Source organism: Pseudophryne corroboree, chromosome 12, assembly GCF_028390025.1.
Source record: "Pseudophryne corroboree isolate aPseCor3 chromosome 12, aPseCor3.hap2, whole genome shotgun sequence".
In the NCBI taxonomy this organism is placed as follows: domain Eukaryota; kingdom Metazoa; phylum Chordata; class Amphibia; order Anura; family Myobatrachidae; genus Pseudophryne; species Pseudophryne corroboree.
In genome coordinates this window covers 604,009-628,345 of record NC_086455.1, presented here as the reverse complement: position 1 = coordinate 628,345, position 24,337 = coordinate 604,009, and the positions used below count along the sequence as shown (strand labels likewise).

General features: G+C 48.5%; 1 protein-coding gene across 1 annotated transcript in view; it reads left to right on the top strand.

Moving 5' to 3' along the window:
* Positions 1-245: 245 nt before the first annotated feature.
* HCN3 (hyperpolarization activated cyclic nucleotide gated potassium channel 3) overlaps positions 246-24,337 on the top strand; it is a 61,451-nt gene continuing 37,359 nt past the window's right edge. Inside the window, exons 1-3 of the mRNA XM_063946615.1 lie at positions 246-3,597; positions 11,830-12,259; positions 15,836-15,997. Coding sequence (XP_063802685.1) covers positions 845-3,597; positions 11,830-12,259; positions 15,836-15,997 — 3,345 coding nt within the window. The 5' untranslated portion in view covers positions 246-844. The remainder of the gene's footprint in view (positions 3,598-11,829; positions 12,260-15,835; positions 15,998-24,337) is intronic.

Genomic DNA, 24,337 nt, shown 5'->3' with positions numbered 1-24,337 from the left:
ACATAGACGATCTGCAAGACATATTGTTCCGATCCGCGCCTGAGCGATATATTGTAAGACGGATCGCTTAGCGTGTTCCCAGCATTAGGACTAGAAATAGCAATCTCCAATTCACGTCGGTTTTGAGCCTGAATTCAAATGCCAATGATATAAAACGCAAGACACGCTGTTACCATTTTACATTTCAGACTCAGCCCTCAGTCACCTATTGCGTGTGAGTGCGCAGATTGCTGGTGGCCACGTGAGGGAGCTGCAGGTTCATCTGCTCCTACGTCTGAGCTTGTATGCTGCCTGCACCGTCACTGTCAGTGTGCCCAGACACAGCTCTCCTTCAGATCTGCCTTCTCCTCTGCTTCCTGTCATACTCTCCCGTCCTCCATCCCTGCATCCTCATCATCCCTGTGTCTCGTAGCATCCCTGCCTCCTCCTCATCCCTGTGTCTCGTAGCATCCCTGCCTCCTCCTCATCCCTGTGTCTCGTAGCATCCCTGCATCCTCCTCATCCCTGTGTCTCGTAGCATCCCTGCATCCTCCTCATCCCTGTGTCTCGTAGCATCCCTGCCTCCTCCCTCCCTGTCATCGCTCGCCTCCCTGCACCCTCCTTCCTTCCATGCAGCCTCTTTCTGCTGCCTACCTACTATCAGTCTCTCTCCTCCTCCTCCATCTCCTCACCTGGGTGTGTGCACAGCATCCCTCAGCTCCCGCTCCAAGATGTCATGGAGATAATGAGCTTATTTGTTGCTGCTCAGATTGGAGGGCAGAGGAGGCTTGTGGAGGAAGACAGGCCGGAACCCTGCCAGCCATCTCAATATGGGTACCTGAGCAAGGACGTCTGACTGCGCATCATGGAGCCTCAGAATGGGCAGTATTCCCCAGCCAACCATATGACGGTGGACGGAGAGGCTGGCATGGGCAGAGAGGAGGCGGTGGAGCTGGCAGGTGTTGAACTGGAACCAAACCAGCATGTTCCTGTGTCTGGAGGAACCCAGAAGGTGCACCATCCTGGGGTCAGCCGGTGCCCTTACACTGCCGGGCGTCCTGCTCCTGGACCTGCACCTACACACCTCTCAGGTTTGGGACACACTCAAAGTGCTTCTAGCCCTGGGCTAATTCTGCAACACTGCCATGCTGCTACTGGACCCCACCAAACTTGTGCTCTAGAACCAAATCAGAATCCACTTCCAGGGTCTAATCAGCAAGCTGGTGCCTCAGCATCAATCCAGACCCCATCCATTACAGCTAATGTGGCTGCTACACCTATACCAAGCAATCTTCCTACCATAGGACCTGTGCCACCCTCTGCCCCAGGACCTGTGCAGCCTTCAGCTTTAGGAACTACACATTCTTCAGTACAAGGTACCACTCCTCTGGCGTCCAAGGTTCCCACGCAGCCTACTGTCACAAAAGCAATACATACGCCTGCAGCAGTGTCTGTGCAGGTTACTAGACAGACTGCAACCCCCAGGCCGAATCATGTCAGAGGCTCCAACAAACCTACCCCAGGTACTAATCAGCCACCTGCATTAAGACCCAATCAGCCACCTAACCGTGGACCTAATCAGCCACCTAACCGTGCACAAAATCAGCCTCCTAACCATGGATCCAACCACCCACCTGCATTCAGACCTAATCAACCTCCTAACCGTGGACTCAACCAGCCTCCACTGCCCATATCCATTCTGCCTCTCTTAACAGGATCCAACCAGCCTCTTACCACAGGTTCCTTCCCCAACCGGCCTCCTGTTCCAGAACACAACCAAACCTTTAATACTGCATCTAACCATCCAACAGCACCCAATCAAACTGTAACAGGACCGACCCAAACTTCTTCCTCTGCACCTACCGCGCCTCCTTCTACAGGATACAACCAACCATCTGCCCCTGCAGCCAGCCAAACTCCTTTGTCAGGACCCAGACATAATTCTGCTCCTGAACCCAAGCAACAAGCAGTACCCTGCCGAACCTTTGACCCTGCACTCAGCCAACCTTCTATAGGACCTAACCATACTTCTACACCTTCATCAAGCCAACTGCCTTCTACAGTCCTCAATCAAATGTCTCCACCTGCACAAAGCCAATATACTGGACCCAACCAAACCATTGCCCCAGCACCCAACCAACCTACAGGACCCAACCAAACCAGTGCCACTGCACCCAGCCAACCTACAGGACCCAACCAAACCACTTCCCCTGCGCCCACCCAACCTGTCGGACCCAAACAAAATGCTGTCCTTTTCCCCAGCCAACCTACAGGACCAAACCAAACTTCTGCCCCTTTGCCCAGCCAACCTACTGGACCAAACCAAACTTCTGCCCCTTTGTCCACGCAACCTACAGGACCCAATCACACTTCTGCCCATTCACCTAGCCAACCTACAGAACACAACCAAACCACTGCCCCTGCACCCAGCCAACCTACAGGACCCAACCAAACTGCTGCCCCTTCACCCAGCCAACCTACAGGACCCAACCAAACTATTGCCCCTGCACCCCACCAACCTACAGGACCCAACCAAACTGCTGCCCCTTCACCCAGCCAACCTACTGGACCCAACCAAACTATTGCCCCTGCACCCCACCAACCTACAGGACCCAACCAAACTATTGCCCCTGCACCCAGCCAACCTACAGGACCCAACCAAACTGCTGCCCCTTCACCCAGCCAACCTACAGGACCCAACCAAACTATTGCCCCTGCACCCCACCAACCTACAGGACCCAACCAAACTGCTGCCCCTTCACCCAGCCAACCTACAGGACCCAACCAAACTATTGCCCCTGCACCCCACCAACCTACAGGACCCAACCAAACTATTTCCCCTGCACCCCACCAACCTACAGGACCCAACCAAACTGCTGCCCCTTCACCCAGCCAACCTACAGGACCCAACCAAACCATTTCCCCTTCACCCAGCCAGCCTACAGGACCCAACCAAACTGCTGCCCCTTCACCCAGCCAACCTACAGGACGCAACCAAACCATTTCCCTTTCACCCAGCCAGCCTACAGGACCCAACCAAACCATTGCCTCTGCTCCCAATCAACCTACAGGACCCAACCAAACCATTGCCTCTGCTCCCAATCAACCTACAGGACCCAACCATACCACTGCCCTTACTCCCAAACAACCTACAGAACTCAACCAAACAACTTTTGCTTCACCCTGCCGACCTACAGGTCCCAGCCAGCCTCACACCCCTGGAGCAATTCAGCAGCCTGGCTCCTATCAGTCTTCTGTTCCTGGATCCAGTCAGATTCCAGGTCCTGAACGTAGACAGCCTTCAGTCACAGGCCTCAGTCAGACATCTTCTGGGATAAATCAAACTCCAGCTCTCGGTCAAAGCCAGTCTCCAGACTCTGGCCAAAGCCTGTCTTCAGCACCAGGGCAAGTCTACTTGCTCCCAAAGTCAGAGGCTTCAGAGCACCTTGATGGAGAGGAGCCTGGCACCTTCATGCAGCGGCAGTTTGGGGCCCTCCTTCAGCCTGGGGTCAACAAGTTCTCCCTGCGAATGTTCGGGAGCCACAAGGCGGTGGAGATTGAGCAGCAAAGGGTAAAATCTGCAGGGTTTTGGATCATCCACCCATACAGTGACTTCAGGTCAGTAGTCAGTGACGGTCACGGATTGATGTGCTGCATGGCTGTACTCATGGCTCTGATTTCCACCATTAGTTCTCACACTTTATCAGCTTCATTTACTTCTTGGGACCTTCTATGGTATTTACACCCTAAAGATCGCAAGGCCCACATACTGCTGTCATGCCCCACACACACACACACACACACACACACACACACACACACACACACACACACACACACACACACACACACACACACACACATTACATGTTATACACATACTGCTGTCATGCCATACACACACACTAATCACATGTTATACACATACTGCTGTCATGCCATACACACACTAATTACATGTTATACACATACTGCTGTCATGCCATACACACACTAATCACATGTTATACACATACTCCTGACATGCTATATACACACTAATTACATGTTATACACATACTGTTGTCATACCATACACACACTAATGACATGTCACACACATACTGCTGTCATGCCATACACACACTAATTACATGTTATAAACATACTGCTATCATGCACATGTTATACACATACCTCTGCTATGTCATATACACACTAATTACATATGATACATATACTGCTGTCATGTCATTTACACACTAATTACATGTTACACACATACTCCTGTCATGTCATATAAACACTAATTACATGTCACACACATACTCCTGTCATGTCATATACACACACTAATTACATGTCACACACATACTCCTGTCATGTCATATACACACTAATTACATGTTATACACATACTCCTGTCATGTCATATACACACTAATTACATGTTATACACATACTCCTGTCATGTCATATACACACTAATTACATGTCATACACATACTTCTGTCATGTCATGTACACACTAATTACATGTTATACATATACTCCTGTCATGTCATATACACACTAATTACATGTTATACACATACTCCTGTCGTGTCATAGACTCACTAATTACATGTCACACACATACTCCTGTCATGTCGTATACACACTAATTACATGTTATACACATACTCCTGTCATGTCATATACACACTAATTACATGTTATACACATACTGCTGTCATGTCATATACACACTAATTACATGTCACACACATACTCCTGTCATGTCATATACACACTAATTACATGTCACACACATACTCCTGTCATGTCATATACACACTAATTACATGTCACACACATACTCCTGTCATGTCATATACACACTAATTACATGTCACACACATACTCCTGTCATGTCATATACATACTAATTACATGTCACACACATACTCCTGTCATGTCATATACACACTAATTACATGTTATACACATACTCCTATCATGTCATATACACTAATTACATGTCACACACATACTCCTGTCATGTCATGTCATATACACACTAATTACATGTCACACACATACTCCTGTCATGTCCTATACACTAATTACATGTCACACACATACTCCTGTCATGTCGTATACACACTAATTACATGTCACAAACATACTCCTGTCATGTCATATACACTAATTACATGTCACACACATACTCCTGTCATGTCGTATACACACTAATTACATGTCACACACATACTCCTGTCATGTCGTATACCCACTAATTACATGTTATACACATACTCCTGTCATGTCACATACACACTAATTACATGTCACACACATACTCCTGTCATGTCATATACACACTAATTACATGTCACACACATACTCCTATCATGTCATACACACTAATTACATGTCACACACATACTCCTATCATGTCATATACACTAATTACATGTTATACACATACTCCTGTCATATACACACTAATTACATGTCACACACATACTCCTGTAATAATATGGGCAGGCAGCATACTGGGTTACAGGCAGGTGACAGGTAATACACTGTGTGAGTATAATATATCCACTGCCGGGAGGGTTAGATACTGCCAGGAAGATTAGGGCTAGGCACTAGGGGTAAGGATTTGGTTATGCAGTAGGGATAAGGTTAGGGTTAGGCAGTAGGGATAAGGTTAGGGTTAGGCAGTAGGAATAAGGTTAGGGTTAGGCAGTAGGAATAAGGTTAGGGTTAGGCAGTAGGGATAAGGTTAGGGTTATGCAGTAGGGATAAGGTTAGGGTTAGGCAGTAGGGGTAAGGTTAGGGTTAGGCAGTAGGGATAAGGTTAGGGTTAGGCAGTAGGGGTAAGGTTAGGGTTATGCAGTAGGGATAAGGTTAGGGTAAGGCAGTAGGGATAAGGTTAGGGTTAGGCAGTAGGGGTAAGGTTAGGGTTAGGCAGTAGGGGTAAGGTTAGGGTTAGGCAGTAGGGGTAAGGTTAGGGTTATGCAGTAGGGATAAGGTTAGGGTAAGGCAGTAGGGATAAGGTTAGGGTTAGGCAGTAGGGGTAAGGTTAGGGTTAGGCAGTAGGGATAAGGTTAGGGTAAGGCAGTAGGGATAAGGTTAGGGTTAGGCAGTAGGGGTAAGGTTAGGGTTAGGCAGAAGGGGTAAGGTTAGGGTTATGCAGTAGGGATAAGGTTAGGGTAAGGCAGTAGGGATAAGGTTAGGGTTAGGCAGTAGGGGTAAGGTTAGGGTTAGGCAGTAGGGATAAGGTTAGGGTAAGGCAGTAGGGATAAGGTTAGGGTTAGGCAGTAGGGATAAGGTTAGGGTTAGGCAGTAGGAATAAGGTTAGGGTTAGGCAGTAGGAATAAGGTTAGGGTTAGGTAGTAGGGGTAAGGTTAGGGTTAGGCAGTAGGAATAAGGTTAGGGTTAGGCAGTAGGGGTAAGGTTAGGGTTAGGCAGTAGGGGTAAGGTTAGGGTTAGGCAGTAGGAATAAGGTTAGGGTTAGGCAGTAGGGATAGGTTTAGGCCAGGGGCGGGGAACCTTTTTTCTACCGAGGGACATTTGGATATTTATAAAATCCTTCGGGGGCCATACAAAAATTCTCAACTTAAAAAATGACCCTGTTCCCCAGCAGGTCTGCCCCATAGAGGTACTGTGTGTGCGCACCGGAGGCGCGCGCGCCAAAAAAAATGGGTGTGGCCAGTTAAAATGGGACATGATACACATATGCCCCCAATAGTGCAGTGCCAGATCCACAATTGCCCCCACAGTGCCAGGTATACAAATGCCCCTCACAGTGCCAGGTATACAAATGCCCCCACAGTGCCAAGTATACAAATGCCCCTCACAGTGCCAGGTGTACAAATGCCCCTCACAGTGCCAGGTGTACAGATGCCCCTCCCCCCCCCACAGTGCCAGGTATACAGATGCCCCCACAGTGCCAGGTATACAGATGTCCCCACAGTGCCAGGTATACAGATGCCCCCACAATGCCAGGTATACAGATGCCCCCACAGTGCCAGGTATACAAATGCCCCCACAGTGCCAGGTATACAGATGCCCCTCACAGTGCCATGTATACAAATGCCCCTCACAGTGCCAGATATACAAATGTCCCTCACAGTGCCAGGTATAGAGATGTCCCCACAGTGCCAGGTATACAGATGCCCCCACAGTGCCAGGTATACAAATGCCCTCACAGTGCCAGGTATACAGATGTCCCCACAGTGCCAGGTATACAGATGCCCCCACAGTGCCAGGTATACAGATGCCCCCACAGTGCCAGGTATACAGATGACCCCACAGTGCCAGGTATACAAATGCCCCCACAGTGCCAGGTATACAGATGCCCCCCACAGTGCCAGGTATACAAATGCCCACCACAGTGCCAGGTATACAGATGCCCCCACAGTGGGCCCCCCCCCCCCCTTCCGTGCTACTTACCGCTCCTCTCGGCGGGACACGGAGGAGAGCGCGGCTATGTTGGGCGGCGGCGTGTAGGACTTGATACCAGCCGCCGGTTCAAGTGCCAATCAGAGCTCGCGGACCGGCAGCCGCGGCTCCTGATTGGCTGCCGGTCCGCGAGCTCTGATTGGCTCACGAACCGGCGGCTGGTTTCAAGTTCTACACGCCGCCGCCGCGCTCTCCTCCCTGTCCTGACACTGACAGCTGAGACACGCTGCCGCCGGACTGAGCGGCGGCGTGTCTCACTGGGAGAAGCGGGTGGGCCGGAGCAAACGGCTTTGCGGTCCTTATACGGCCCGCGGGCCGGAGGTTCCCCACCCCTGGTTTAGACAGTAGGTATAAGGTTAGGGTAAGGCAGTAGGGATAAGTTTAGGCAGTAAGGATAAGGTTAGAGTTAGGCAGTAGGGATAAGGTTAGGGTTAGGCAGTAGGGATAAGGTTAGGCAGTAGGGATAAGGTTAGGGTTAGGCAGTAGGGATAAGGTTAGGGTTAGGCAGTAGGGGTAAGGTTAGGGTTAGGCAGTAGGGATAAGGTTAGGCAGTAGGGATAAGGTTAGGGTTATGCAGTAGGGATAAGGTTAGGGTTAGGCAGTAGGGATAAGGTTAGGCAGTAGGGATAAGGTTAGGGTTAGGCAGTAGGGATAAGGTTAGGGTTAGGCAGTAGGGGTAAGGTTAGGGTTAGGCAGTAGGGATAAGGTTAGGCAGTAGGGATAAGGTTAGGGTTAGGCAGTAGGGATAAGGTTAGGGTTAGGCAGTACGGATACAGTTAGGGTTAGGCAGTAGGGACAAGGTAAGGGATTAGGCAGTAGAGATAAGGTTAGGGTTAGGCAGTAGGGACAAGGTAAGGGATTAGGCAGTAGGCATAAGGTTATGTTTAGGCAATAGCGGTAAGGTTAGAGTTAGGCACTGCCGGGAGGGTTATGGTTGGGCTGTAGGGAGAGGTTAGGGTTAGGCACTAGAGGTAAGTTTAGGGATAAGCTCTCCAGGGGGGTTAGGGTTGGGCTGCAGGGAGAGGTTAGGGTTAGGCACTAGGGTTAAGGTTAGGCACTGCTGGGAGGGGGAGGGTTAGGGTTGGGCTGCAGAGAGAGGTTAGGGTTAGGCAGTAGGGGTAAGGTTAGGGTTAGGCACTGCTGGAAGGGTTAGGCTGCAGGGAGAGGTTAGGGTTAGGCACTAGGGGTAAGGTTAGGGTTAGGCTGCAGGGAGAGGTTAGGGTTAGGCACTCCCGGAAGAGTTAGGCTGCAGAGAGAGGTTATGGTTAGGCACTAGGGGTAAGGTTAGGGTTAGGCACTGCCGGGAGGGTTAGGGTTAGGCTGCAAGGAGAGGTTAGGGTTAGGCACTAGGGGTAAGGTTAGGGTTAGGCACTCCCGGAAGAGTTAGGCTGTAGAGAGAGGTTAGGGTTAGGCACTAGGGGTAAGGTTAGGGTTAGGCACTTGGGGTAAGGTTAGGGTTAGGCACTGCCGGGAGGGTTAGGATTAGGCTGCAGGGAGAGGTTAGGGTTGGGCACTAGGGGTAAGGTTAGGGTTAGGCACTGCCGGGGAGGGTTAGGGTTAGGCTGCAGGGAGAGGTTAGGGTTAGGCACTAGGGGTAAGTTTAGGGTTAGGCAGTGCAGCGAGGGTTAGGATTAGGCTGCAGGGAGAGGTTAGGGTTAGGCACTAGGGGTAAGGTTAGGGTTAGGCACTGCCGGGGAGGGTTAGGATTAGGCTGCAGGGAGAGGTTAGGGTTGGGCACTAGGGGTAAGGTTAGGGTTAGGCACTGCCGGGGAGGGTTAGGATTAGGCTGCAGGGAGAGGTTAGGGTTGGGCACTAGGGGTAAGGTTAGGGTTAGGCAGTGCAGGGAGGGTTAGGCTGCAGGGAGAGGTTAGGGTTAGGCACTAGGGGTAAGGTTAGGGTTAGGCACTGCCGGAAGGGTTAGGGTTAGGCTGCAGATAACGGGCCCGGAGTCTCCTCCTCCCTGAGCTCTGCACCTTTTCCATAGTCTCCTTCTCCCTGAGCTCTGCACCTTTTCCATAGTCTCCTTATCCCTGAGCTCTGCACCTGTCCCATAGTCGCCTTCTCCCTGAGCTCTGCACCTGTTCCATAGTCTCCTTCTCCCTGAGCTCTGCACCTGTTCCATAGTCTCCTTCTCCCTGAGCTCTGCACCTGTTCCCATCCATAGTCTCCTTCTCCCTGAGCTCTGCACCTGTTCCATAGTCTCCTTCTCCCTGAGCTCTGCACCTGTTCCATAGTCTCCTTCTCCCTGAGCTCTGCACCTGTTCCATAGTCTCCTTCTCCCTGAGCTCTGCACCTGTTCCATAGTCTCCTTCTCCCTGAGCTCTGCACCTTTTCCATAGTCTCCTTCTCCCTGAGCTCTGCACCTTTTCCATAGTCTCCTTCTCCCTGAGCTCTGCACCTGTTCCATAGTCTCCTTCTCCCTGAGCTCTGCACCTGTTCCATAGTCTCCTTCTCCCTGAGCTCTGCACCTGTTTCATAGTCTCCTTCTCCCTGAGCTCTGCACCTGTTCCATAGTCTCCTTCTCCCTGAGCTCTGCACCTGTTCCATAGTCTCCTTCTCGCTGAGCTCTGCACCTGTTCCATAGTCTTCTCCTCCCTGAGCTCTGCACCTGTTTTATAGTCTCCTTCTCCCTGAGCTCTGCACCTTTTCCATAGTCTCCTCCTCCCTGAGCTCTGCACCTGTTCCATAGTCTCCTCCTTCCTGAGCTCTGCACCTTTTCCATAGTCTCCTTCTCCCTGAGCTCTGCACCTTTTCCATAGTCTTCTTCTCCCTGAGCTCTGCACCTTTTCCATAGTCTCCTCCTCCCTGAGCTCTGCACCTGTTCCATAGTCTCCTCCTCCCTGAGCTCTGCACCTTTTCCATAGTCTCCTTCTCCCTGAGCTCTGCACCTGTTCCATAGTCTCCTTCTCCCTGAGCTCTGCACCTGTTCCATAGTCTCCTTCTCCCTGAGCTCTGCACCTGTTCCATAGTCTCCTTCTCCCTGAGCTCTGCACCTTTTCCATAGTCTCCTTCTCCCTGAGCTCTGCACCTTTTCCATAGTCTCCTTCTCCCTGAGCTCTGCACCTGTTCCATAGTCTCCTTCTCCCTGAGCTCTGCACCTGTTCCATAGTCTCCTTCTCCCTGAGCTCTGCACCTGTTTCATAGTCTCCTTCTCCCTGAGCTCTGCACCTGTTCCATAGTCTCCTTCTCCCTGAGCTCTGCACCTGTTCCATAGTCTCCTTCTCGCTGAGCTCTGCACCTGTTCCATAGTCTTCTCCTCCCTGAGCTCTGCACCTGTTTTATAGTCTCCTTCTCCCTGAGCTCTGCACCTTTTCCATAGTCTCCTCCTCCCTGAGCTCTGCACCTGTTCCATAGTCTCCTCCTTCCTGAGCTCTGCACCTTTTCCATAGTCTCCTTCTCCCTGAGCTCTGCACCTTTTCCATAGTCTTCTTCTCCCTGAGCTCTGCACCTTTTCCATAGTCTCCTCCTCCCTGAGCTCTGCACCTGTTCCATAGTCTCCTCCTCCCTGAGCTCTGCACCTTTTCCATAGTCTCCTTCTCCCTGAGCTCTGCACCTGTTCCATAGTCTCCTTCTCGCTGAGCTCTGCACCTGTTCCATAGTCTCCTTCTCCCTGAGCTCTGCACCTGTTTTATAGTCTCCTTCTCCCTGAGCTCTGCACCTTTTCCATAGTCTCCTCCTCCCTGAGCTCTGCACCTGTTCCATAGTCTCCTCCTTCCTGAGCTCTGCACCTTTTCCATAGTCTCCTTCTCCCTGAGCTCTGCACCTTTTCCATAGTCTCCTTCTCCCTGAGCTCTGCACCTTTTCCATAGTCTCCTCCTCCCTGAGCTCTGCACCTGTTCCATAGTCTCCTCCTCCCTGAGCTCTGCACCTGTTCCATAGTCTCCTTCTCCCTGCCCTGGTCACTGCTCTGATGGGATACGGTCATTAGGTTGACCACTATTGGTTAGTTCGGCACGGCCAACATGAGTTTTTCACCTTTGTTTTTAACTCTATCATACTTTACAATCCACGTGGATTACGATTGGGTAATAGTAATCTACCGAGCGCAGCGGTAGTGGAGCGAGTCACCCTGCCCGAAGCATGGTGAGCTCAATGAGCCACGTGAGGGGACATGGTGCACTAATTGGGGTTCCCGGTCACTCTACGAAGAAAGCGACACCCCAAAAAAGTACAAAAACACATGTGGACCTAATGACTGTTGACCTAAGTCTTGTGGCCCTAATGACCCGTACCCGGTGCAGCCGGTTAGACTCGGCTCCTCTGCCGGACATAGAGTACGGGGAAGAATTCACAATATGTAATATCTGCAGTTTCTTCAGTTCTACGTTTTCTATCATTGTCTTCACCTGTCTTCTGAGTCTAGGACTTGACTGTTGCCTTCTCTTCCCTCTCCGTTTCTTCCTTCTCCCCTTTCTTCAGGTTCTATTGGGATCTAATTATGCTTCTGCTCATGGTTGGGAACCTGATAATCCTTCCAGTGGGAATCACATTCTTCAAGGATGAGAACACCCCGCCCTGGATTGTGTTTAACGTCCTCTCCGACACCTTCTTCTTAGCTGACCTGGTCCTGAATTTCCGGACAGGCATTGTGGTTGAGGACAACACAGAGATCATTTTGGACCCACACACCATCAAGATGAAATATCTAAAGAGCTGGTTTCTGGTGGATTTTGTGTCTTCCATCCCTGTGGATTATATATTCCTCATCGTGGACCTGGAAACCCGCGTGGACTCTGAGGTGTACAAGACAGCCCGGGCCCTCCGAATTGTCAGGTTCACCAAAATTCTCAGTCTTCTCCGACTGCTCCGGCTGTCCCGGCTCATCCGATACATCCACCAATGGGAGGAGGTAAGAAGGTCATGTACGGAGCATGTGGTCACTGTGCACACATCTATGCAGTGCCTCAGCCCATGAGTGTGAGGTGTGACCGGGAGGCTGTAGTCTGCCAGGCAGTGCAAGGGGCAGATGCCGGTGTGTGTGTGTGTCTATATACTGTATACTGTAGTCCTGGCCCTACGTATGTGCCAAGGTTGTCTGCATGATATATACTGTATACTGTAGTCCTGGCCCTAGGTATGTGCTTAGGTTGTCTGCATGATATATACTGTAGTCCTGGCCCTAGGTATGTGCTTAGGTTGTCTGCATGATATATACTGTAGTCCTGGCCTTAGGTATGTGCTTAGGTTGTCTGCATGATATATATAGTCCTGGCCCTAGGTATGTGCTTAGGTTGTCTGCATGATATATATAGTCTTGGCCCTAGGTATGTGCTTAGGTTGTCTGCATGATATATATAGTCCTGGCCCTAGGTATGTGCTTAGGTTGTCTGCATGATATATATAGTCTTGGCCCTAGGTATGTGCTTAGGTTGTCTGCATGATATATATAGTCTTGGCCCTAGGTATGTGCTTAGGTTGTCTGCATGATATATATAGTATTGGCCCTAGGTATGTGCTTAGGTTGTCTGCATGATATATATAGTCCTGGCCCTAGGTATGTCCTTAGGTTGTCTGCATGATATATACTGTAGTTCTGGCCCTAGGTATGTGCTTAGGTTGTCTGCATGATATATATATCCTGGCCCTAGGTATGTGCTTAGGTTGTCTGCATAATATATATAGTCCTGGCCCTAGGTATGTGCTTAGGTTGTCTGCATGATATATATATATATATATATATATAGTCTTGGCCCTAGGTATGTGCTTAGGTTGTCTGCATGATATATATAGTCCTGGCCCTAGGTATGTGCTTAGGTTGTCTGCATGATATATACTGTAGTCCTGGCCCTAGGTATGTGCTTAGGTTGTCTGCATGATATATATATATCCTGGCCCTAGGTATGTGCTTAGGTTGTCTGCATAATATATATAGTCCTGGCCCTAGGTATGTGCTTAGGTTGTCTGCATGATATATATAGTCCTGGCCCTAGGTATGTGCTTAGGTTGTCTGCATGATATATACTGTAGTCCTGGCCCTAGGTATGTGCTTAGGTTGTCTGCATGATATATATATCCTGGCCCTAGGTATGTGCTTAGGTTGTCTGCATAATATATATAGTCCTGGCCCTAGGTATGTGCTTAGGTTGTCTGCATGATATATATATATAGTCTTGGCCATAGGTATGTGCTTAGGTTGTCTGCATGATATATATAGTCCTGGCCCTAGGAATGTGCTTAGGTTGTCTGCATGATATATACTGTAGTTCTGGCCCTAGGTATGTGCTTAGGTTGTATGCATGATATATATAGTCTTGGCCCTAGGTATGTGCTTAGGTTGTCTGCATGATATATATATATATATATAGTCTTGGCCCTAGGTATGTGCTTAGGTTGTCTGCATGATATATATAGTCCTGGCCCTAGGAATGTGCTTAGGTTGTCTGCATGATATATACTGTAGTTCTGGCCCTAGGTATGTGCTTAGGTTGTCTGCATGATATATATAGTCCTGGCCCTAGGTATGTGCTTAGGTTGTCTGCATGATATATATAGTCCTGGCCCTAGGTATGTGCTTAGGTTGTCTGCATGATATATATAGTCCTGGCCCTAGGTATGTGCTTAGGTTGTCTGCATGATATATAATGTCCTGGCCCTAGGTATGTGCTTAGGTTGGATATATGGTGAATAACACCTAGCACTAGGGCTGTGTACATGTTGGGCACAGGCTTCCTGTTGATACAGGTTGAGTCTCCCTTATCCAAAATGCTTGGGACCAGAGGTATTTTGGATATGGGATTTTTCCGTATTTTGGAATAATTACATACCATAACGAGATATTATGGTGATGGGACCTAAATCTAAGCACAGAATGCATTTATGTTACATATGCACCTTATACACACAGCCTGAAGGTCATTTTATACAATATTTTTAATAACTTTGTGTACATTGAGCCATCAGAAAACAAAGGTTTCACTATCTCACTCTCACTCAAAAAAGTCCGTATTTCGGAATATTTGGATATGGGATACTCAACCTGTATTACAACATTATTATGACATGATGCATGAGAGATGACAAGCTCTGATTCTGAGATGGAGTAAAGCAGAAATGAGCCAGCAACTTTGTACAGGTTGAGTATCCCATATCCAAATATCCGAAATACGGACTTTTTTGGGTGAGAGTGAGATAGTGAAACTTTTGTTTTCTGATGGCTCAATGTACACAAACTTTGTTTAATACTCAAAGTTATAAAAAATATTGTATTAAATGACCTTCAGGCTGTGTATATAAGGTGTATATGTAACATAAATGCATTCTGTGCTTAGATTTAGGTCCCATCACCATGATATCTCATTATGGTATGCAATTATTCCAAAATACGGAAAAATCCCATATCCAAAATACCTCTGGTCCCAAGCATTTTGGATAAGGGATACTCAATATGTATTTGGAACACTCTATGCTGCAAATACATGCATTAAGGGACTAATTCAAGGTTGATTGCAAAAGCAAACTTTTCCTCTAATGGACAAAACCAGGGCCCTCATTCCGAGTCGTTCGCTCTGTAATTTTCTTCGCATCGCAGCGTTTTTCTGCTTAGTACGCATGCGCAATGTTCGCACTGCGACTGCGCCAAGTAACTTTACTATGAAGAAAGTATTTTTACTCACGGCTTTTTCTTCGCTCCGGCGATCGTAGTGTGATTGACAGGAAATGGGTGTTACTGGGCGGAAACACCGCGTTTTATGGGCGTGTGAATAAAAACGCTACCGTTTCCGGAAAAAACGCGGGAGTGGCTGGAGAAACGGAGGAGTGTCTGGCCGAACGCTGGGTGTGTTTGTGACGTCAAACCAGGAACGACAAGCACTGAACTGATCGCAGATGCCGAGTAAGGTTGAAGCTACTCAGAAACTGCTAAGTAGTTTGTAATCGCAATATTGCGAATACATCGGTCGCAATTTTAAGAAGCTAAGATACACTCCCAGTAGGCGGCGGCTTAGCGTGTGTAACTCTGCTAAAATCGCCTTGCGAGCGAACAACTCGGAATGAGGGCCCATGTGCACTGCAGGAGAGGCAGATATAACATGTGCAGAGAGAGTTAGATTTGGGTGGGTTATATTGTTTATGTGCAGGGTAAATACTGGCTGCTTTATTTTTACACTGCAATTTAGATTTCAGTGTGAACACGCCACCCAAATCTAACTCTCTCTGCACATGTTACATCTGCCCCACCTGCAGTGCATCGTGGTGTTAGCCAGGTGCTCAGTTACTGGCTGCTTCTGCATGTAGTCCACACATGCTGGACAGCTTTATTCTCACACTGCAATGTGGCTCTGAGCTAGGACACGCTCCTCCCACACCTAACTCTCTGCACATGTTACATCTGCCCCCCTGCAGTGCAGCATGGTGTTACCCAGGTGCTCAGTTACCCCCAGTCCAGGACAGGATGCGGTATAAATCTGCCCCTTTCTCTTGCTGTCAGATCTTCCACATGACCTATGACCTGGCCAGCGCAGTGGTGCGGATCTTTAACCTCATCGGGATGATGTTGTTGCTCTGCCACTGGGACGGGTGTCTGCAGTTCCTGGTGCCGATGCTGCAGGAATTCCCGGAGGATTGCTGGGTGTACATCAGCAAGATGGTGGTGAGTACTCCCTACTCCTTCTCTGTCGTCTTCACATCAGGCAGCGGGAAAAGCGCAGCCGTAAGATACTAGGAGCTATCACCCTGGCAGCCACGTACTGTGGTATATACAGGAGGGAGACAGCTACGTACTGTGGTATATACAGGAGGGAGACAGCTACGTACTGTGGTATATACAGGAGGGAGACAGCTACGTACTGTGGTATATACAGGAGGGAGACAGCTACGTACTGTGGTATATACAGGAGGGAGACAGCTACGTACTGTGGTATATACAGGAGGGAGACAGCCACGTACTGTGGTATATACGGGAGGGAGACAGCTACGTACTGTGGTATATACAGGAGGGAGACAGCTACGTACTGTGGTATATACAGGAGGGAGACAGCTACGTACTGTGGTATATACAGGAGGGAGACAGCTACGTACTGTGGTATATACAGGAGGGAGACAGCCACGTACTGTGGTATATACGGGAGGGAGACAGCTACGTACTGTGGTATATACAGGAGGGAGACAGCTACGTACTGTGGTATATAAAGGAGGGAGACAGCTACGTACTGTGGTATATACAGGAGGAAGACAGCTACGTACTGTGGTATATACAGGAGGGAGACAGCTACGTACTGTGGTATATACAGGAGGGAGACAGCTACGTACTGTGGTATATACAGGAGGGAGACAGCCACGTACTGTGGTATATACGGGAGGGAGACAGCTACGTACTGTGGTATATACGGGAGGGAGACAGCTACGTACTGTGGTATATACGGGAGGGAGACAGCCACGTACTGTGGTATATACAGGAGGGAGGGAGCTACGTACTGTGGTATATACAGGAGGGAGACAGCTACGTACTGTGGTATATACAGAAGGGAGACAGCTACGTACTGTGGTATATACGGGAGGGAGACAGCTACGTACTGTGGTATATACGGGAGGGAGACAGCTACGTACTGTGGTATATACAGAAGGGAGACAGCTACGTACTGTGGTATATACAGAGGGGAGAAAGCTACGTACTGTGGTATATACAGAAGGGAGACAGCTACGTACTGTGGTATATACAGAAGGGAGACAGCTACGTACTGTGGTGTATACGGGAGGAAGACAGCTACGTACTGTGGTATATACAGGAGGGAGACAGCTACGTACTGTGGTATATACAGAAGGGAGACAGCGACGTACTGTGGTGTATACGGGAGGAAGACAGCTACGTAATGTGGTATATACAGAAGGGAGACAGCCACGTACTGTGGTATATACAGAAGGGAGACAGCTACGTACTGTGGTATATACAGGAGGGAGACAGCTACGTACTGTGGTATATACAGAAGGGAGAAAGCTACGTACTGTGGTGTATACGGGAGGAAGACAGCTACGTACTGTGGTATATACAGAAGGGAGACAGCCACGTACTGTGGTGTATACGGGAGGAAGACAGCTACGTACTGTGGTATATACAGTAGGGAGACAGCTACGTACTGTGGTATATACAGAAGGGAGACAGCTACGTACTGTGGTGTATACGGGAGGAAGACAGCTACGTACTGTGGTATATACAGAAGGGAGACAGCCACGTACTGTGGTATATACAGAAGGGAGACAGCTACGTACTGTGGTGTATACAGGAGGGAGAAAGCTACGTACTGTGGTATATACAGAAGGGAGAAAGCTACGTACTGTGGAATATACAGGAGGGAGACAGCTACGTACTGTGGTATATACAGAAGGGAGACAGCTACGTACTGTGGTATATACAGAAGGGAGACAGCTACGTACTGTGGTATATACAGGAGGGAGACAGCTACGTACTGTGGTATATACAGGAGACAGCCACGTACTGTGGTATATACAGAAGGGAGACAGCTACGTACTGTGGTATATACAGGAGGGAGACAGCTACGTACTGTGGTATATACAGAAGGGAGACAGCTACGTACTGTGGTATATACAGGAGGGAGACAGCTACGTACTGTGGTATATACAGAAGGGAGACAGCTACGTACTGTGGTATATACAGGAGGGAGACAGCCACGTACTGTGGTATATACAGAAGGGAGACAGCTACGTACTGTGGTATATACAGAAGGGAGACAGCTACGTACTGTGGTATATACAGTAGGGAGACAGCTACGTACTGTGGTATATACAGAAGGGAAACAGCTACGTACTGTGGTATATACGGGAGGGAGACAGCTACGTACTGTGGTATATACAGGAGGGAGACAGCCACGTACTGTGGTATATACAGGAGGGAGACAGCTACGTACTGTGGTATATACAGGAGGGAGACAGCTACGTACTGTGGTATATACAGAAGGGAGACAGCTACGTACTGTGGTGTATACGGGAGGGAGACAGCTACGTACTGTGGTATATATAGGAGGGAGACAGCTACGTACTGTGGTATATACAGGAGGGAGACAGCTACATACTGTGGTATATACGGGAGGGAGACAGCTACGTACTGTGGTGTATACGGGAGGAAGACAGCTACGTACTGTGGTATATACGGGAGGGAGACAGCCACGTACTGTGGTGTATACGGGAGGGAGACAGCTACGTACTGTGGTATATACAGAAGGGAGACAGCTACGTACTGTGGTATATACGGGAGGGAGACAGCTACGTACTGTGGTATATACGGGAGGGAGACAGCTACGTACTGTGGTATATACAGAAGGGAGACAGCTACGTACTGTGGTATATACAGAAGGGAGAAAGCTACGTACTGTGGTATATACAGAAGGGAGACAGCTACGTACTGTGGTATATACAGAAGGGAGACAGCTACGTACTGTGGTGTATACGGGAGGAAGACAGCTACGTACTGTGGTATATACAGGAGGGAGACAGCTACGTACTGTGGTATATACAGAAGGGAGACAGCGACGTACTGTGGTGTATACGGGAGGAAGACAGCTACGTAATGTGGTATATACAGAAGGGAGACAGCCACGTACTGTGGTATATACAGAAGGGAGACAGCCACATACTGTGGTATATACAGGAGGGAGACAGCTACGTACTGTGGTATATACAGAAGGGAGAAAGCTACGTACTGTGGTGTATACGGGAGGAAGACAGCTACGTACTGTGGTATATACAGAAGGGAGACAGCCACGTACTGTGGTGTATACGGGAGGAAGACAGCTACGTACTGTGGTATATACAGTAGGGAGACAGCTACGTACTGTGGTATATACAGAAGGGAGACAGCTACGTACTGTGGTGTATACGGGAGGAAGACAGCTACGTACTGTGGTATATACAGAAGGGAGACAGCCACGTACTGTGGTATATACAGAAGGGAGACAGCTACGTACTGTGGTGTATACAGGAGGGAGAAAGCTACGTACTGTGGTATATACAGAAGGGAGAAAGCTACGTACTGTGGTATATACAGGAGGGAGACAGCTACGTACTGTGGTATATACAGAAGGGAGACAGCTACGTACTGTGGTATATACAGAAGGGAGACAGCTACGTACTGTGGTATATACAGGAGGGAGACAGCTACGTACTGTGGTATATACAGGAGACAGCCACGTACTGTGGTATATACAGAAGGGAGACAGCTACGTACTGTGGTATATACAGGAGGGAGACAGCTACGTACTGTGGTATATACAGAAGGGAGACAGCTACGTACTGTGGTATATACAGGAGGGAGACAGCTACGTACTGTGGTATATACAGAAGGGAGACAGCTACGTACTGTGGTATATACAGGAGGGAGACAGCCACGTACTGTGGTATATACAGAAGGGAGACAGCTACGTACTGTGGTATATACAGAAGGGAGACAGCTACGTACTGTGGTATATACAGTAGGGAGACAGCTACGTACTGTGGTATATACAGAAGGGAAACAGCTACGTACTGTGGTATATACGGGAGGGAGACAGCTACGTACTGTGGTATATACAGGAGGGAGACAGCCACGTACTGTGGTATATACAGGAGGGAGACAGCTACGTACTGTGGTATATACGGGAGGGAGACAGCTACGTACTGTGGTATATACAGGAGGGAGACAGCTACGTACTGTGGTATATACGGGAGGGAGACAGCTACGTACTGTGGTATATACAGGAGGGAGACAGCTACGTACTGTGGTATATACAGGAGGGAGACAGCTACATACTGTGGTATATACGGGAGGGAGACAGCTACGTACTGTGGTATATACGAGAGGGAGACAGCTACGTACTGTGGTATATACGGGAGGTAGACAGCTACGTACTGTGGTATATACGGGAGAGAGACAGCTACGTACTGTGGTATATACGGGAGGGAGACAGCTACGTACTGTGGTATATACAGTAGGGAGACAGCTACGTACTGTGGTATATACGGGAGAGAGACAGCTATGTACTGTGGTATATACAGGAGGAAGACAGCTACGTACTGTGGTATATACGGGAGGGAGACAGCTACGTACTGTGGTATATACGGGAGGGAGACAGCCACGTACTGTGGTGTATACAGGAGGGAGACAGCTACGTACTGTGGTATATACAGGAGGGAGACAGCTACGTACTGTGGTGTATACAGGAGGGAGACAGCTACGTACTGTGGTATATACAGAAGGGAGACAGCCACGTACTGTGGTATATACAGGAGGGAGACAGCTACGTACTGTGGTATATACGGGAGGGAGACAGCGATGTACTGTGGTATATACAGGAGGGAGACAGCCACATACTGTGGTATATACAGGAGGGAGACAGCCACGTACTGTGGTATATACAGGAGGGAGACAGCTACGTACTGTGGTATATACAGAAGGGAGACAGCTACGTACTGTGGTATATACAGGAGGGAGACAGCTACGTACTGTGGTATATACAGAAGGGAGACAGCTACGTACTGTGGTATATACAGGAGGGAGACAGCTACGTACTGTGGTATATACAGGAGGGAGACAGTTATGCACTGTGGTATATAAAGGAGGGAGACAGCTACGTACTGTGGTATATACAGAAGGGAGACAGCTACGTACTGTGGTATATACAGGAGGGAGACAGCTACGTACTGTGGTATATACAGGAGGGAGACAGCTATGCACTGTGGTATATAAAGGAGGGAGACAGCTACGTACTGTGGTATATACAGGAGGGAGACAGCTACGTACTGTGGTATATACAGAAGGGAGACAGCTACGTACTGTGGTATATACAGGAGGGAGACAGCTACGTACTGTGGTATATACAGGAGGGAGACAGCGATGTACTGTGGTGTATACAGAAGGGAGACAGCTATGCACTGTGGTATATACAGAAGGGAGACAGCTATGCACTGTGGTATATACAGAAGGGAGACAGCTACGTACTGTGGTGTATACAGGAGGGAGACAGCCACATACTGTGGTATATACAGGAGACAGCATTGTACTATGGTATATACAGGAGGGGGCCTGTGATACTCTTATGTTATATATGGGAAGGAGACAGACCTGTACTATGGTATATACGGCAGGGGACTGTGATACATTATGGTATATACGGCAGGGGACTGTGATACACTATGGTATATACGGCAGGGGGTCTGTGATGTACGGTATACAGTATATGGCAGGGGACCAGTGATTTACAGTATATATGGCAGGGGGCCTGTGATTTACAGTATATATGCTGCAGGGGGCCTGTGATTTACAGTATATATGGCACGGGGCAAGTGATTTACAGTATATATACAGCCGGGGGCCTGTTATTTACAGTATATATACGGCAGGGGACCAGTGATTTACAGTATATATGGCAGGGGGCCTGTGATTTACAGTATATATGGCAGGAGGCCTGTGATTTACAGTATATATGGCAGGAGGCCTGTGAGTTACAGTATATACGGCAGGGGGCCTGTGATTTACAGTATATACTGCAGGGGGCCTGTGATTTACAGTATATATGGCAGGGGGCCTGTGAGTTACAGTATATACTGCAGGGGGCCTGTGATTTACAGTATATACGGCAGGGGGCCTGTGATTTACAGTATATATGGCAGGAGGCCTGTGAGTTACAGTATATACTGCAGGGGGCCTATGATTTACAGTATATACGGCAGGGGGCCTGTGATTTACAGTATATACGGCAGGGGGCCTGTGATTTACAGTATATACTGCAGGGGGCCTGTGATTTACAGTATATATGGCAGGAGGCCTGTGATTTACAGTATATATGGCAGGGGGCCTGTGTTTACAGTATATATGGCAGGGGGCCTGTGATTTACAGTATATATGGCAGGAGGCCTGTGATTTACATTATATACTGCAGGGGGCCTGTGATTTACAGTATATAAGGCAGGAGGCCTGTGATTTACAGTATATATGGCAGGAGGCCTGTGAGTTACAGTATATACTGCAGGGGGCCTGTGATTTACAGTATATATGGCAGGAGGCCTGTGATTTACAGTATATATGGCAGGAGGCCTGTGAGTTACAGTATATACTGCAAGGGGCCTGTGAAGTACAGTATATATGGCAAGGGGCCTGTGATTTACAGTATATATGGCAGGGGACCTGTGATTTACAGTATATATACTGCAGGGGGCCTGTGATTTACAGTATATATGGCAGGAGGCCTGTGATTTACAGTATATATGGCAGGAGGCCTGTGATTTACAGTATATATGGCAGGAGGCCTGTGATTTACAGTATATATGGCAGGGGGCCTGTGATTTATAGTATATATGGCAGGGGGCCTGTGATTTACAGTATATATACTGCAGGGGGCCTGTGATTTACAGTATATATGGCAGGAGGCCTGTGATTTACAGTATGTATGGCAGGAGGCCTGTGATTTACAGTATACATGGCAGGAGGCCTGTGATTTACAGTATATACGGCAGGGGGCCTGTGATTTACAGTATATACTGCAGGGGGCCTGTGATTTACAGTATATATGGCAGAAGGCCTGTGATTTACAGTATATATGGCATGGGCCTGTGAGTTACAGTATATATGGCAGGAGGCCTGTGAGTTACAGTATATACTGCAGGGGGCCTGTGAAGTACAGTATATATGGCAGGGGGCCTGTGACTTACAGTATATATGGCAGGGGGCCTGTGATTTACAGTATATATGGCAGGAGGCCTGTGATTTACAGTATATATGGCAGGAGGCCTGTGATTCACAGTATATACTGCAGGGGACCTGTGATTTACAGTTTATATGGCAGGGGGCCTGTGAAGTACTGTATATACTGCAGGGGGCCTGTGATTTACATTTTATATGGCAGGAGGCCTGTGATTTACATTTTATATGGCAGGGGGCCTGTGATTTACAGTATATATACTGCAGGGGGCCTGTGATTTACAGTATATACTGCAGGGGGCCTGTGAAGTACAGTATATACTGCAGGGGACCTGTGATTTACAGTATATATGGCAGGAGGCCTGTGATTTACAGTATATACTGCAGGGGGCCTGTGATTTACAGTATATACTGCAAGGGGCCTGTGAAGTACAGTATATATGGCAGGGGGCCTGTGATTTAAAGTATATACGGCAGGGGGCCTGTGATTTACAGTATATACGGAAGGGGGCCTGTGATTTACAGTATATATGGCAGGGGCCTGTGTTGTACAGTATATATGGCAGGGGGCCTATGAAGTACAGTATATATGGCAGGGGGCCTGTGATTTACAGTATATATACGGCAGGGGGCCTGTGATTTACAGTATATACTGCAGGGGGCCTGTGATTTACAGTATATATGGCAGGGGGCCTGTGATTTACAGTATATATACTGCAGGGGGCCTGTGATTTACAGTATATACTGCAGGGGGCCTGTGAAGTACAGTATATATGGCAGGGGGCCTGTGATTTACAGTATATATGGCAGGGGGCCTGTGATTTACAGTATATACGGCAGGGGACCTGTAATTTACAGTATATATGGCAGGGGGCCTGTGATTTGCAGTATATACGGCAGGGGGCCTGTGATTTACAGTATATACTGCAGGGGGCCTGTGATTTACAGTATATATGGCAGGAGGCCTGTGATTTACAGTATATATGGCATGGGCCTGTGAGTTACAGTATATATGGCAGGAGGCCTGTGATTTACAGTATATACGGCAGGAGGCCTGTGAGTTACAGTATATACTGCAGGGGGCCTGTGATTTAGAGTATATATGGCAGGAGGCCTGTGATTTACAGTATATATGGCATGGGCCTGTGATTTACAGTATATATGGCAGGAGGCCTGTGAGTTACAGTATATACGGCAGTGGGCCTGTGAAGTACAGTATATACTGCAGGGGGCCTGTGAAGTACAGTATATATGGCAGGGTGCCTGTGACTTACAGTATATATGGCAGGGGGCCTGTGATTTACA